Consider the following 11,817-nt stretch of genomic DNA (forward strand, 5'->3'; position numbering starts at 1 on the left):
TCAATAAATAAAACTCATTTCAAACTTAAAATGTAATCTTTTTGGAGTTGAAAAAGGGGTGTGACAATGATACGTTTGAAAATTCATTTTTTATCTGCTTCTTTGTTGCTAATAATCTATATGTATCTTGTGATTTATTTTGATATTGTAATTAATATAACAAAAGATACAAGTTTCTTGTCATTAGATATATGTTTGTTGTCTTGTATCTCTGAGTTATTGTTAATGCTTTGATATGTATGTAGTGGTGTTTAAACTTGAATGGAAATTATATTATAAGAGATACAAGCTATGACTTCATAGATACATGTTATGTTAACTTGTATCTGGTAATAACTGTTAATTGCTTGAAATGTATCTAGTGTTGCGAACTTGTTATTGAGAGTCATATAACAAAAGATACAAGTTTTTTAATAGATACATGTTATGTTGACTTGTATCTTTGAGTTGTTCTTAATCCTTTGATAAGTATCTATTGGTGTTTAAATTTTACTGAAAGTTTTATTGTAAGAGATACAAGTTATTACTTAATAGATATATGTTGTATTAACTTGTATCTGGTACTTACTGTTAATTTCTTGAAATGTATCTAGTGTTGTTTAATTGTTATTGAAAATCATATAACAAAAGATACAAGTTAATACCTACATACATACATGTTGTATTAACTTGTATCTAAAGTGTGTTGTTATTAGAGTATTTGTTTTTATTGTACTGTCTTAATGTAGAGTTGTTGCATATCGACTAATTTTTTCATTGTTGTTTCTTTTTGTTTTTAAGAATTGAGTTATGTTATAAAGGAAATTCCAACTCATCCTATTAGATTTGTAAGTTCAGGCAATTTAAGATTTAAGGATGAAATTAAAGAAGTTGTCGGGCAAAAAGTTTTACACTTATTTGAGAAGAATATTTTCGGATGTTATCTCAACATACCTCTTTCTAATTATATTGGACAAATAAAAAAATATCTTCTTATGCTTGAGATCGAGCATCCAAATCAAGAAGAGGTACATGTTTTTGTCAAAGGCCAGATGCTTAGATTTTCCATCAATGAATTTGCTTTGATAACTGGCTTAAACTATTTTGAAAATATTGATGATTTCAAATATGAAGATTCTTCTACGAGGAGTCTTATGAAAAGATATTTTCCACAATCAACCAATGGTGTAGATAAGGAGGCATTGGTTGAACTTTTTCTGAAGGGAAATTTTGAAAACAAAGAGGATGCCCTCCAAATGACAATTCTATATTTCATACACACTTTTATCTACTCACAGTTGAATGCTTCTTCCGTGCTATTTTCTGATCTCAAAATGGTTGAAGATGGAAAATATCAATTCTTCCTTGGGGTAAAGTGTCTTTCTCTAGGTTGATGGCATCACTTAGGCAAGAAGTTTTAATGGAGAAGCAGCTTTATAGGTTAGGTGGTATCCCACAGGTTCTTAATGTGTGGATGTTTGAACTTTGTTCAAATGTTGATATCAAAGTTGTTTTTAAGGAGGAAAATAACATACCTTGCATATTGAGTTGAAAGGTTGTTGCAGTCCGGCCTCAATTTAATCAGTTTATGACCAAAATGTTTAGCAAAGTACGATACTGATTGAACTTTTTTCATACATTGAATTATAGTATTTGTAGTTTTAATCGTAATAATATTTCATGGATAACTTTTTTGTACATAGTGTTCATATGCCAACATTGTTCCTATTGTGAATAAGTTTGAAAAACTTGATTTGGAGCGCACTAGTTTTGCATCTGATCACCATGGTACATCTTCGATGCCATCGTCATCTAAAATCAAGATCAGAGGAGTTACAGAGTGAATTTACCCCAAGTTATCGAAGATCATGATAGTTTTGATGACCAGTTCTATCCTTCCACAATTTTTGATGAGGGAGTCGATACATGTTTCTCGTACAGTATCTGCACCTATGACAAAGACTGAAAAAGATGTTCCAACAGGAAGAAGATCAGATCGTAAAAAACAAACGCAGTTTTAAAACTCAAAAAAAAAAACAGACGATAGGTATTTTCCTTATCAACATATTTTATATTTTTCTCATAATGAAAATATTTCTACATCGTGTTATTGTTCATACTTAACAAATACTGGCGAATCAAGCATATATGAAAGAAAAAAGTAAAGTTGATGTTGATTCAACATCCACATTAAACAGGAAACACCTTGTGGTTAAAGCAGACCTACATTCGTTATAGTCCGAAATGAAGACAAACGTAAGGATCTACAATTTATTGCTGTATAAATTTATTGTTTGTATGCATTTTAATGAATCAACTTGCATATTTACTAGATTGATCAAAAATTCAAAGATTTGGAGAGTCTGATGAACGCTAGATTCAATGAAGTTTTGAATTCATTGCAGCAGAAAAATGAGTCTATGAAGCAGGTAAGATGCTTTAAAACAACACACATTTATTAACGAGTATATTGAATTTATTCATCCTTCAATTTTAGGAAAAATCGCAACACAAAGCCCGAAAGAGTTTAAGCATTCAGATGATGTTGCTGATTTTGAATGTCATACTAATTCTGTCAGTCCACATTATGTCTAAAAAACAGAGGAAATGGAGGTGTCCATTAGTACATATTTACTATTTTAATTATCTTATAATAGAATGTATATATGTATTAATATGTACTTACTTCTCAAAGGTAGTAATTAACTAATTATATTGTATTGAATTTTTTTATTCTCTAATATAATATCTGCATGAAACTATTGTAAAACAGAGCCGGCAAGAATGTGATCCTTCGGATGCTATTGTTGATGATGCAGGACCTACTAGTACTGATAGTGTAGGGAAAGAAATTGACAAATCTATTGAAATGGAGGATGATAAAGCCAACCAATCACCATCATTTCTCAAGAAGGGTGAACAACATGAAAAGGTAATTAACATTCATTATGTGTTTTGTAATTAACATGATTACTTTGACATGCTTGAAATGATAAATATAAACTAAGTCATATATGTAATCAACATTCACATATCTTGTACATGTTAATTAATTTAGTAGTAAGAATCTAATTCACTAAAAAAAATGAACAGACAGTTATGGTAGTAATATTTCAGATTTTAAATAAAGTTTACATACAAGTTAAAATACAGTTGAGATACAAGTTAAAATAAAGTTGAGATACAAGCTAAAATACAGTTCAGATAAAAGTTAAAATAAAGTTCAGATACAAGTTAATATAATATTTATATACAAGTTAAATTAAGTTTAGATACATAATAAATTAAAGTGTAAAGACAAGTTAAAATAAAGTAGAGATACAAGTTAAATTAAAGCTCAGATACAAGTTAATATAAAGTTTATATGCAAGTTAAAATAAGTTTAGATACATGTTAAATTAAATTCTAAAAACAAGTTAAAATAAAGTTCAGATACAAGTTACTACTTATTGGTAAAGTTGAGATACATAAATAGATATTATTGGTACTAGTTTAATTTTAAAATATCTTGACTTTAGTGATAATAAATTTGTTAAGGTTTCAAATCATTTTCAGGAGGTTGGAATTTAGAAGCAGAGTGACATAATTGTTGAAGAAATTCATCCACTTAAAAGTATTATTCCAGGTCGAGAACATGATTTGACATTGACGATTTACAAGCCTCCACCAACAACTCCAGCAGAGTATGAGATTAGTGACACTACGATTTTGCCTGCCTTTTCTACTCAAAAAAAAAATGTGTCAGCTGGTAAAAATGCACCTGCACCACGCTCAAGAAAATCATCGAAGATTTATCGTTCTCTTTTTTTGACCCATTTTGGATCAAATTCTAAAGAAAAGAAAAAATTGACTTCTAAAGAGAGGAAAAAATACCCATTCGAAGGTAATCACATTACTAGGGATTCAGCTATTGAAGAGATGAAAATATTTGAAGAATGGATTAATGATGATCTTTACAAGCAACACACAAAAAAGTAAGCAACACGTCTTATTCTAAATTCAAAAGTAATATACAATTTACTATTTATTTATTTTTTCAAATCAACTGTACTTTTATGTTACAGGAAAGATAATGACGATCACTACAAAGTTAATTGTTCACCACTTGAATTTCGTCAACTAGATTTCATTGTTGCTTTTCCAAAATTCAAGAACTGGTTTTACTTGATGTATCAACAGAACAAGTGCTAGAATGATGAGGTATTACCTTCTTTTTTTTTTTTACAAACTTTGTTTAAGCAGATTTTCAATAGTAAATAGATTTCGAATTGTGTGATTTCTATGATGAAGTATTAAAGTCTATTAGATGAGTAACATTCACTGCACAAGTTATAAAAAATGTTTAAGCTAAACATTATGCTAACGAAACTTGTTTTTGTAAGATTTGCATTTTTACTGTTAGTAAAGATAATTGGAATTTTTTAGCCAAATGTACTTTGTATTTGATACATAATAACAAAAAATGTATCATTATATATGAATACATATATGTTGTTCATTTGTTGATCTTATAGTTACCAGTATTTATAAATTTATTACATTAGATACATAATCAATAATTTGTATCTAATTACTAATTATTACAGTTGATTGCTATAACATATCAATTTATTACAATTTGAACAACATCTGGATGTTATTATGTACTACTTAAGGAAGAAGTACAATAACACGAATTTTTCAATCAGCAGATACACTACCACAGATTATTTTTTCAAAGTGTAAATCGATAAGACATATGTGAATTACTACAATTCAGACGTTGCTAAGGATCTTGCAACTCAAGATGCATCCGCCAGGACTGATGAGGTTGCTGATATGGAGATATCATTGATTAACACCATCAAGGGATTGAGTACGTGTGCAGGTCAGCCATGGCATATGATTAATGAGGTATTTGTCCCAATTAACTGTGACGACATCTTTCACTGGGTATTGACAGTCATTACTTTAAAGAATCGATGCATTTGTGTGTATGATTCAATGGCCTCTTCATGAAAAAGAAAACAAACAAGTGAGATTGAAAAGTTGGTTGTAATGATTCCGACTTACCTTTAGTACAGTAATTTATTTGAGCACAAGGTACCCACTGACTGAACTGCACTGAAATCATACGAGAAAAAGTTCGAACGAGATCCATTTCAAGTGGAATATGATTTTAATGATTTTTTGATGTTGGTAATGTTAGGTACTCATACATTATTTTTTTTTAATGATTAAACAGTTTTATTTTGTTACCCATTATAATACAATGCTAAAGCATTTCAGATATATTTATGTATCGAAATACGTTGTTCTTGCACTTTATAAAGACATAGTATTATATACATATTTTATAATATTTTACAATCATATGTATCTAATATAATGAAACATAAATTAGAATATAATGATATTAACCTTCACAAAATTACATTATTTAGTATCTACAATAGTTTTTTGTTCCAACTAATACCTGTTGTCTCTAAAATGCATAACAAATTATAGCACAAATTAATGGTACTATATCAAAAAAATAATGACATATTATATTATAGAAGTGAATATTTAAACTTGTATCTATAAAATAAACTGAGAAACATATTATTTAATTATATGTATCTGGTAAAAAAATACATATTTTACCATATAATAATTGTAAATAATAAAATATTATATTATTATGTATCTATAACCATTTTTATTTACTCAGAATGCATGTTTGCCTTCAACCTGACTAACATATTATATCAAAACTTATAGTCCTACATGATACAATTATATTTTACAATTGATATAAACTGTGCAAACTTGTATCTACAAATTTATGAAAGATACATCATATAAAAGTGTAAATCTTTACAATCTTTTATTATAGTATAACAACTACAGTAACATTATCAATTCAATATTTTTTTAATTCCTAAATGATGTTTCACGACAATTTCAATTTTCAAAAAAAAAAGGTAAATAATTAACCAGGAGCGAAAACAACTGTTTATTACAGAAATTATTTTTCGTAAAATTCTTAAAAACCAACAACGTCATCAATTACAACGTCGTATTAAAAGGAAAGAAATTCAACTAGAAAATAAATTATTCAACATTATTAATCAGTCAACTGCATTCTCAGTCCTCCTTTGAAAAGAAGTTACAAGTACGCCTGTTGTGACTTGCGAAATCACATCTCCCGCAATAGTTTCACTTGATTTCTTGAGTGTGATTTTCTTTGGCCTTCCGGGTTGACGTTTGTATTTTGGTGGTAACACAACTTCATCCATAACTTCTTGTGGCAAAATCAAATCCTTCTTATCGGGCATTGAAAACATAGATTCTTCATACGTCTTGCTTAATGTTTCAGGATGATAAAACTCTAAGCAATAAGGCTTCATATCAACTACATGCTTGCTTTTTAATACTGCAATCGCGTGTTCACATGTTATCCCGTCCAATTGGAATCTACCACAAGTGCAAGTCCTATCAAGACATACTATGTACTTCCTCCCATCATCGTAAACAAAATATACATATGTTGATGACGGACTAACCTACAAGATTAGTCATAATATGTTTACACATAGATACATATTGGTCTTTTCTAGAATATTTTGTTTAAATTCAACAAAAAAATTGATTAAGCTACTATAACATTTTTCAAAACAAAAATTTTAAAACAAATAGTATCCTGTATTATAAATCAAGTATTGTATAATATGTAAAACAAAACAAAACATCAAAACTAACCTTAAGCCTTGTAGATTTTGAAGTATTTAGCTGAAGAATTCCTTCAAATCTACTACCAAGTGACGTGTTTGCATAAGATGCTCTTTTTCTATTCTTGCAATTCCACTTTCAAAATAATTTCCTAGCCTGCTCCAAAAATGCTATTATCGGCAACTCACGTGCTAGCTACAATTTACCATTTATGCACTCCGCTATATTTGAAGTCATCATCCTACCACGGTTAACAGGTGCATACACGCGTGCCCACTTTTCAAATCCAGCATCCTCAAAATAATACTTTACCCTCTTATCATTCTTTCCAACTTGATTTAAAAAAAAATCAAACTCATCTTTGCGATAAGCCTTGGCCATAGCATAGTAAGTATCGCTAAGTCTATCTTTACCCTTCCTGAAGTTTGTGAAAATATTCTTCCACAAGTGCCAAATGGATGCGAGGTGCGACATATTTGGATATACAACACTCACAACCTTTATTATGCTTTCATGACGGTCAGATACAGCACACATATTGTCGCGCTCTCCAAAAGCAATTTTGAAGTTCTCGAAAAATCAAGTCCACGAATTATCGTTTTCACTATCAACAACACCATACGCAATCGACAGAATGCGTCCTACAATTTTGATAGTAAAAAAATTAATTAATCAGATAAAAGTAAACGATTTCTCAAACTAAAAAAAAAAATTAACAAAAATTATGATCTGAATTACATCACAAAAATAAATATACATACAAATAAATATAAATTACTTGCTCCATCAAGAGTGCTTACGGAAACAAATGTACCTTTATATGCTCCACTCAAATGTGCACCATCAACCACAACTATAGGCCTGCAATACTCGAATCCACTCTTTAAAAGTTGCAATGCAACGAACAAATACATAAATTTATTATCCTCGGATTTATGCATTCTAATATGTGAACCTGGATAAACGAAATTTAACATGTATACATATCGAGCCATTTGTGGATGACCATCCGTAGGTTTCCCCCTTAACATCCCAATCACACGTTCTTTAGCCCTCCAAGTCTTCTGATAGTTAATGTCTACATCGAAAGCATTTTTAATATCTTCAATTATATCATCCAGGGTGTGTATTCTCTTATAATTGAGAAGTTTTGGTGCAGCAAAACCACTAATAAATCCAACTGTAGCTTGAAGTTGAGTAAAAACTTGGTCTTTCAACGGGCGTGTATGAACACCTTGGAAAAATCTAACTTTAAATAGTTCTGTACCCCGATGACATGATGCTTTAAAGACCCAAACACAATCGTCCGAATGGTATTGTAGGACATAGCTGAATCAATGAAAACAAAAGTTCAAGTTTTTTTTTCTTAATAAATATAGAAAAAATAGATTTCTATATTCAGTAACAACATTCAATACTTGTTATGTATCTAAATATTTTACGACATGTATCTAGGACATTTATATGTATCTAGGACATTTCTGATATATATGTGAAAATAAAACACAATAAGAAACATAATTAAATATAACTTCATAAACTGAGATACAAGATGAGCAAAATGTATCATTTTCATAACAAAATGTATCTCTGCCTGAAACTTGCTTAACATGTATCTAGGAAATTTATAGCATGTATCTAGGACATTTTTATGTATCTATGATATTTCTATTACATATGTGAAACTAACACACAACAAGAAACATAATTAAACATAACTTCATAAACTGAGATACAAGATTAGCAAAATGTATCATTTTCATTACAAAATGTATCTCGGCATTAATAACATAAAAACACAAAAAACAATCTATACAATAATTATCAAACAAACATTGAATAAAAAAATTTAAATTAACGTACACAACATTAACAACACCTGCTACAAAAAAAAAACATAACATACCTTTTCTTGTCGGATCTTTTGGCATAGTAATTGAAAGAATGTTCAATTGCAAATCGCGCCATGACCAAAATGAGAGTACACTTGTCCTTAGAGATTTGTTCAAACTTAACATCATTATGTTTGCAATCAGTAATGATCTTGTTCCCCTTGTTATCCAACAAAGGCATAGAAGAAGTAGAATTAGATTTATAGCTAATTATTTCTTCAACTACTTCAGATGGACAACACATTACAGCACCAACTTTCCCATCAAAAAGCATTTCACTAGCAGACTTATCTAATGTAGTGATGATAAGAGGATACGTCCCAAATCCACGGTCAATTTTTTTAATTTCGACATATAGCTTCACACTCATTTCATTCCGAATGAACAACAGACAAGCATTTGCTTCAACAATGTAACGAGCTTCAATTTTTTTCCTTGTTTCGTCGATTTTCAGTTCTTCCGCAATAGTAGAAATCAGTTTTTCGTAAGTAACATGTTCACTGACCACAATTCTATCACTCTTATAACCAACATACTCGATTTCGTTAACCCAGACATTGGAATGACGTAAAAGCACCGAAATATTCATATCAAACAAACAAAATTAACAAATCAAATAAAAAAAATTGGTATGGTTTATCTGAACAAGAAGAATGAAGATTTTTTAATTTCAAAAATATATTAAAATAGCGTTTATGTTTTAACGAAGTAGAGTAATAAAAGGATTCCCATTAATTGTGGGATTTGATTTTATTTTTTACCTTAATTAGTTAGCTTAAATGTTGTTTTAATGCAAAGTTATCTGTTACATTCCTTAAAACATGCTGATTTAATTAATTAATACTTGTATCAGTAGTATGTATCTAATGTGATTAACTTGTATCATCAGAGGTCAAATGTTGAGATTTTACGAGATTTCGAAAAAAGTTGAGATTTTTAATCATTAGTAGTAAACATGTCGTTATATATGTAATTTTTACATAAAATAATTGATGGGCATCATTTAAATATAATTTGTTTTCTTTAAATTGGATATCCGTAATTAAATTTACTGTATGCATGACATTAATTATAATTACCATAATAATTTTGATATTTTATTTTGTACATAATATATTTTTTATTAAATATTATTACATAATACTTGATTTGTTGTTACAGTGAGGTAATTTTATAAAAACTGTACTATATAATGATCGTCATTGTTGTTATAAGTAAAATGCCTCTATAGAGAAATAAAATATAACATGAAAAATTGGTTGCCGAGAAAATCAGGCAACTATAATAAATGTTGTGATAACGTGGTGACGTTATAGAGAGGTCTAACTATATTAGTCTCTTTGAGACTCATTCTGTCAGGGGAGAATATAGGAGAAGGTTTAATGAGTTTTTGATGAATAGTTATTTCTAAATTTGAATGGTAAATTATGTAATTTTGCCCTATTCTAGAATCTAAAGTTTACTTTTTGATGTGTGCTATTAACTTCTTAGAAGCTCATTCTATCGAAGGTTAACAATAGAGAAAGGAACATTGTATTTATTACTAATTTGCTATTCCAGTAACTGATGATTATTGAGTAAAGCAAGCATCCAGAAGCAAAGAACTTTCTATATTTCCACCAACAAGTTGTATAGCACCAGTGCACCAAAAAGAAAAAAGCAATAAATGGATTAGAAAAACTTATGGAATTTTAGCATGGAAAGACACAATGTACAACAATTTGGGAATGATGAGTAGCAGAGCTTGATCTTCATACTGGCATAATTAGATCTAGAGTTGCAGAAATCTATTACATTTGGGGATAGATCAGATCAACGAATGGAGAGCTAATTATATCACAAAAAAAATACCTGAAAAGGTCTTCTTGGAGATCTAGAAGGTATTAGCGTGTGCGAAAGCAACTCAACTCCATGGAATCCAATGAGCTACTGGAGGGTAACAACTTTTAAAGGTTTCATCTTGATGGAGTTAATTGTTGCATATCCACAGAAACTAAGATCTAGTTTTCTATTCAATGACCTACACTTTCAATAGTGGTATTAATCTCGGTAAAAGAATACAATCCATTAGAGGGTAGATCAAATGATGAAGAACTATTTTGATGAACTTGAACAGCGCACACCATGGAATCCGGTGTGCTACTGGAGAGTAACAACTTTTAAAGGTGGCATCTTGATGGAGTTGATCGTTGCAGAGCCACAAAAGCTAAGATCTAGTTTTCTAGTCAAAGACCTACACTATAAATGGTTGTATCAATCTCAATAAAGGTATTCAATCCATTAGAGAATGGGAGGGACTTGAACAACGCATGGAATCCAACGAATTTGATTAAGATGAAGTGTCAACTACCATTGCTATCTAGAAGCTTCAGATTTAGTTTCTTTTTACTTTTAGTACTAGGTTGTTTCCTAATTTGTTTTTGTCTATTTTCTTTTGTTGTTGTTTTTATGTGGGTCGTGTCTTTTGGGCCAGTCAACTTCTTTGTACATATTGGTTATATTAAGACAACTTTACCCAATGGGTCTTTCAATTAAAAAAAATATATAAATAACATAAATACAAACCTTTTTTGCAAGTAATTATACTCTCTTTCAATTTTTTAATTATTTTACTCTCTCTTCCTATTAATATACATAACATAACCGACATATATATAACATTCTGTGTATACATTGGGATTTTTATAATATGTTTAGAGAGTTGAGATTTTTTATAACATTGGAAACATAAGTTGTGTATTTGTGTAATTTTTAGAAAAAAAAAATATCGTGATAAAATCCCCGACTCATAGCATCCTTTACGTAAATGGTTAACCAGCTAGTATGATTTGAAGAAAATTAAGCCATAACTTAGCTTAAAAAGACGAAGCACGAGCCTACACTCCTCAACAAGGAGCTTTTCCTTTTTGTTTATGTCTCGGAATAAATCCAATCCATCAAAAATGTAATCAACACATCAAAAGGAGTCTATTGCTACCCACATTAGCTACTTTTATTTTGGGTATAAAAATATTTAAAAGTAAATCCCAAAATAAAAAAGGTAGAATCAATTTTTTTTTATTGAAGACTTAAGGATCCTAGATATGAAAACCATAAAAAAAAATGAATTGAAATAAAAAAAAAAACTATTTTCTCACTTTACTGGGTGAAACCTCAAATTCCATGTTTAAAATAAAAATTTTGAAGATGAAAAGATGATTTAATCTATGGAAAATCATCAAAAGTAGTTTTATAATCTTACCCAAATCCAGTT

The 11,817-nt window shown here is 29.5% G+C and overlaps 1 protein-coding gene across 3 annotated transcripts; it reads right to left on the reverse strand.

Moving 5' to 3' along the window:
* Positions 1–5,908: 5,908 nt before the first annotated feature.
* Positions 5,909–11,089, reverse strand: LOC107870170. Of its 3 annotated transcripts, XM_016716601.2 has the most exons (4): positions 8,579–11,082; positions 7,487–8,001; positions 6,703–7,313; positions 5,909–6,506 (listed from the first exon to the last, which is right to left on the reverse strand). In XM_016716601.2, the coding sequence occupies exons 1-3, from the start codon at positions 9,151–9,153 to the stop codon at positions 7,252–7,254; spliced, it is 1,152 nt and encodes a 383-aa protein (XP_016572087.1). In that variant the 5' UTR covers positions 9,154–11,082; the 3' UTR covers positions 5,909–6,506; positions 6,703–7,251. The 3 variants fall into 3 exon arrangements, with proteins under 3 accessions (XP_016572087.1, XP_047268389.1, XP_016572086.2); XM_047412433.1 differs by lacking the exons at positions 5,909–6,506; positions 6,703–7,313 and having other exon boundaries at positions 7,358–8,001; positions 8,579–10,335; positions 10,416–11,089; XM_016716600.2 differs by lacking the exons at positions 5,909–6,506; positions 6,703–7,313 and having other exon boundaries at positions 7,358–8,001; positions 8,579–11,089.
* Positions 11,090–11,817: the final 728 nt, after the last annotated feature.

Source organism: Capsicum annuum, chromosome 5 (genome assembly GCF_002878395.1).
Source record: "Capsicum annuum cultivar UCD-10X-F1 chromosome 5, UCD10Xv1.1, whole genome shotgun sequence".
Classification (NCBI taxonomy): Eukaryota; Viridiplantae; Streptophyta; class Magnoliopsida; order Solanales; family Solanaceae; genus Capsicum; species Capsicum annuum.

Bases quoted from the DNA above. Each gene is read 5' to 3' on its own strand.
- LOC107870170 (XM_047412433.1), bottom strand. From the start codon at position 9,153: ATGAATATTTCGGTGCTTTTACGTCATTCCAATGTCTGGGTTAACGAA. The intron at 8,002-8,578 runs GTATGTTATGTT...TCATTGATTCAG, and splicing joins AAAAGATCCGACAAGAAAAG to CTATGTCCTACAATACCATT.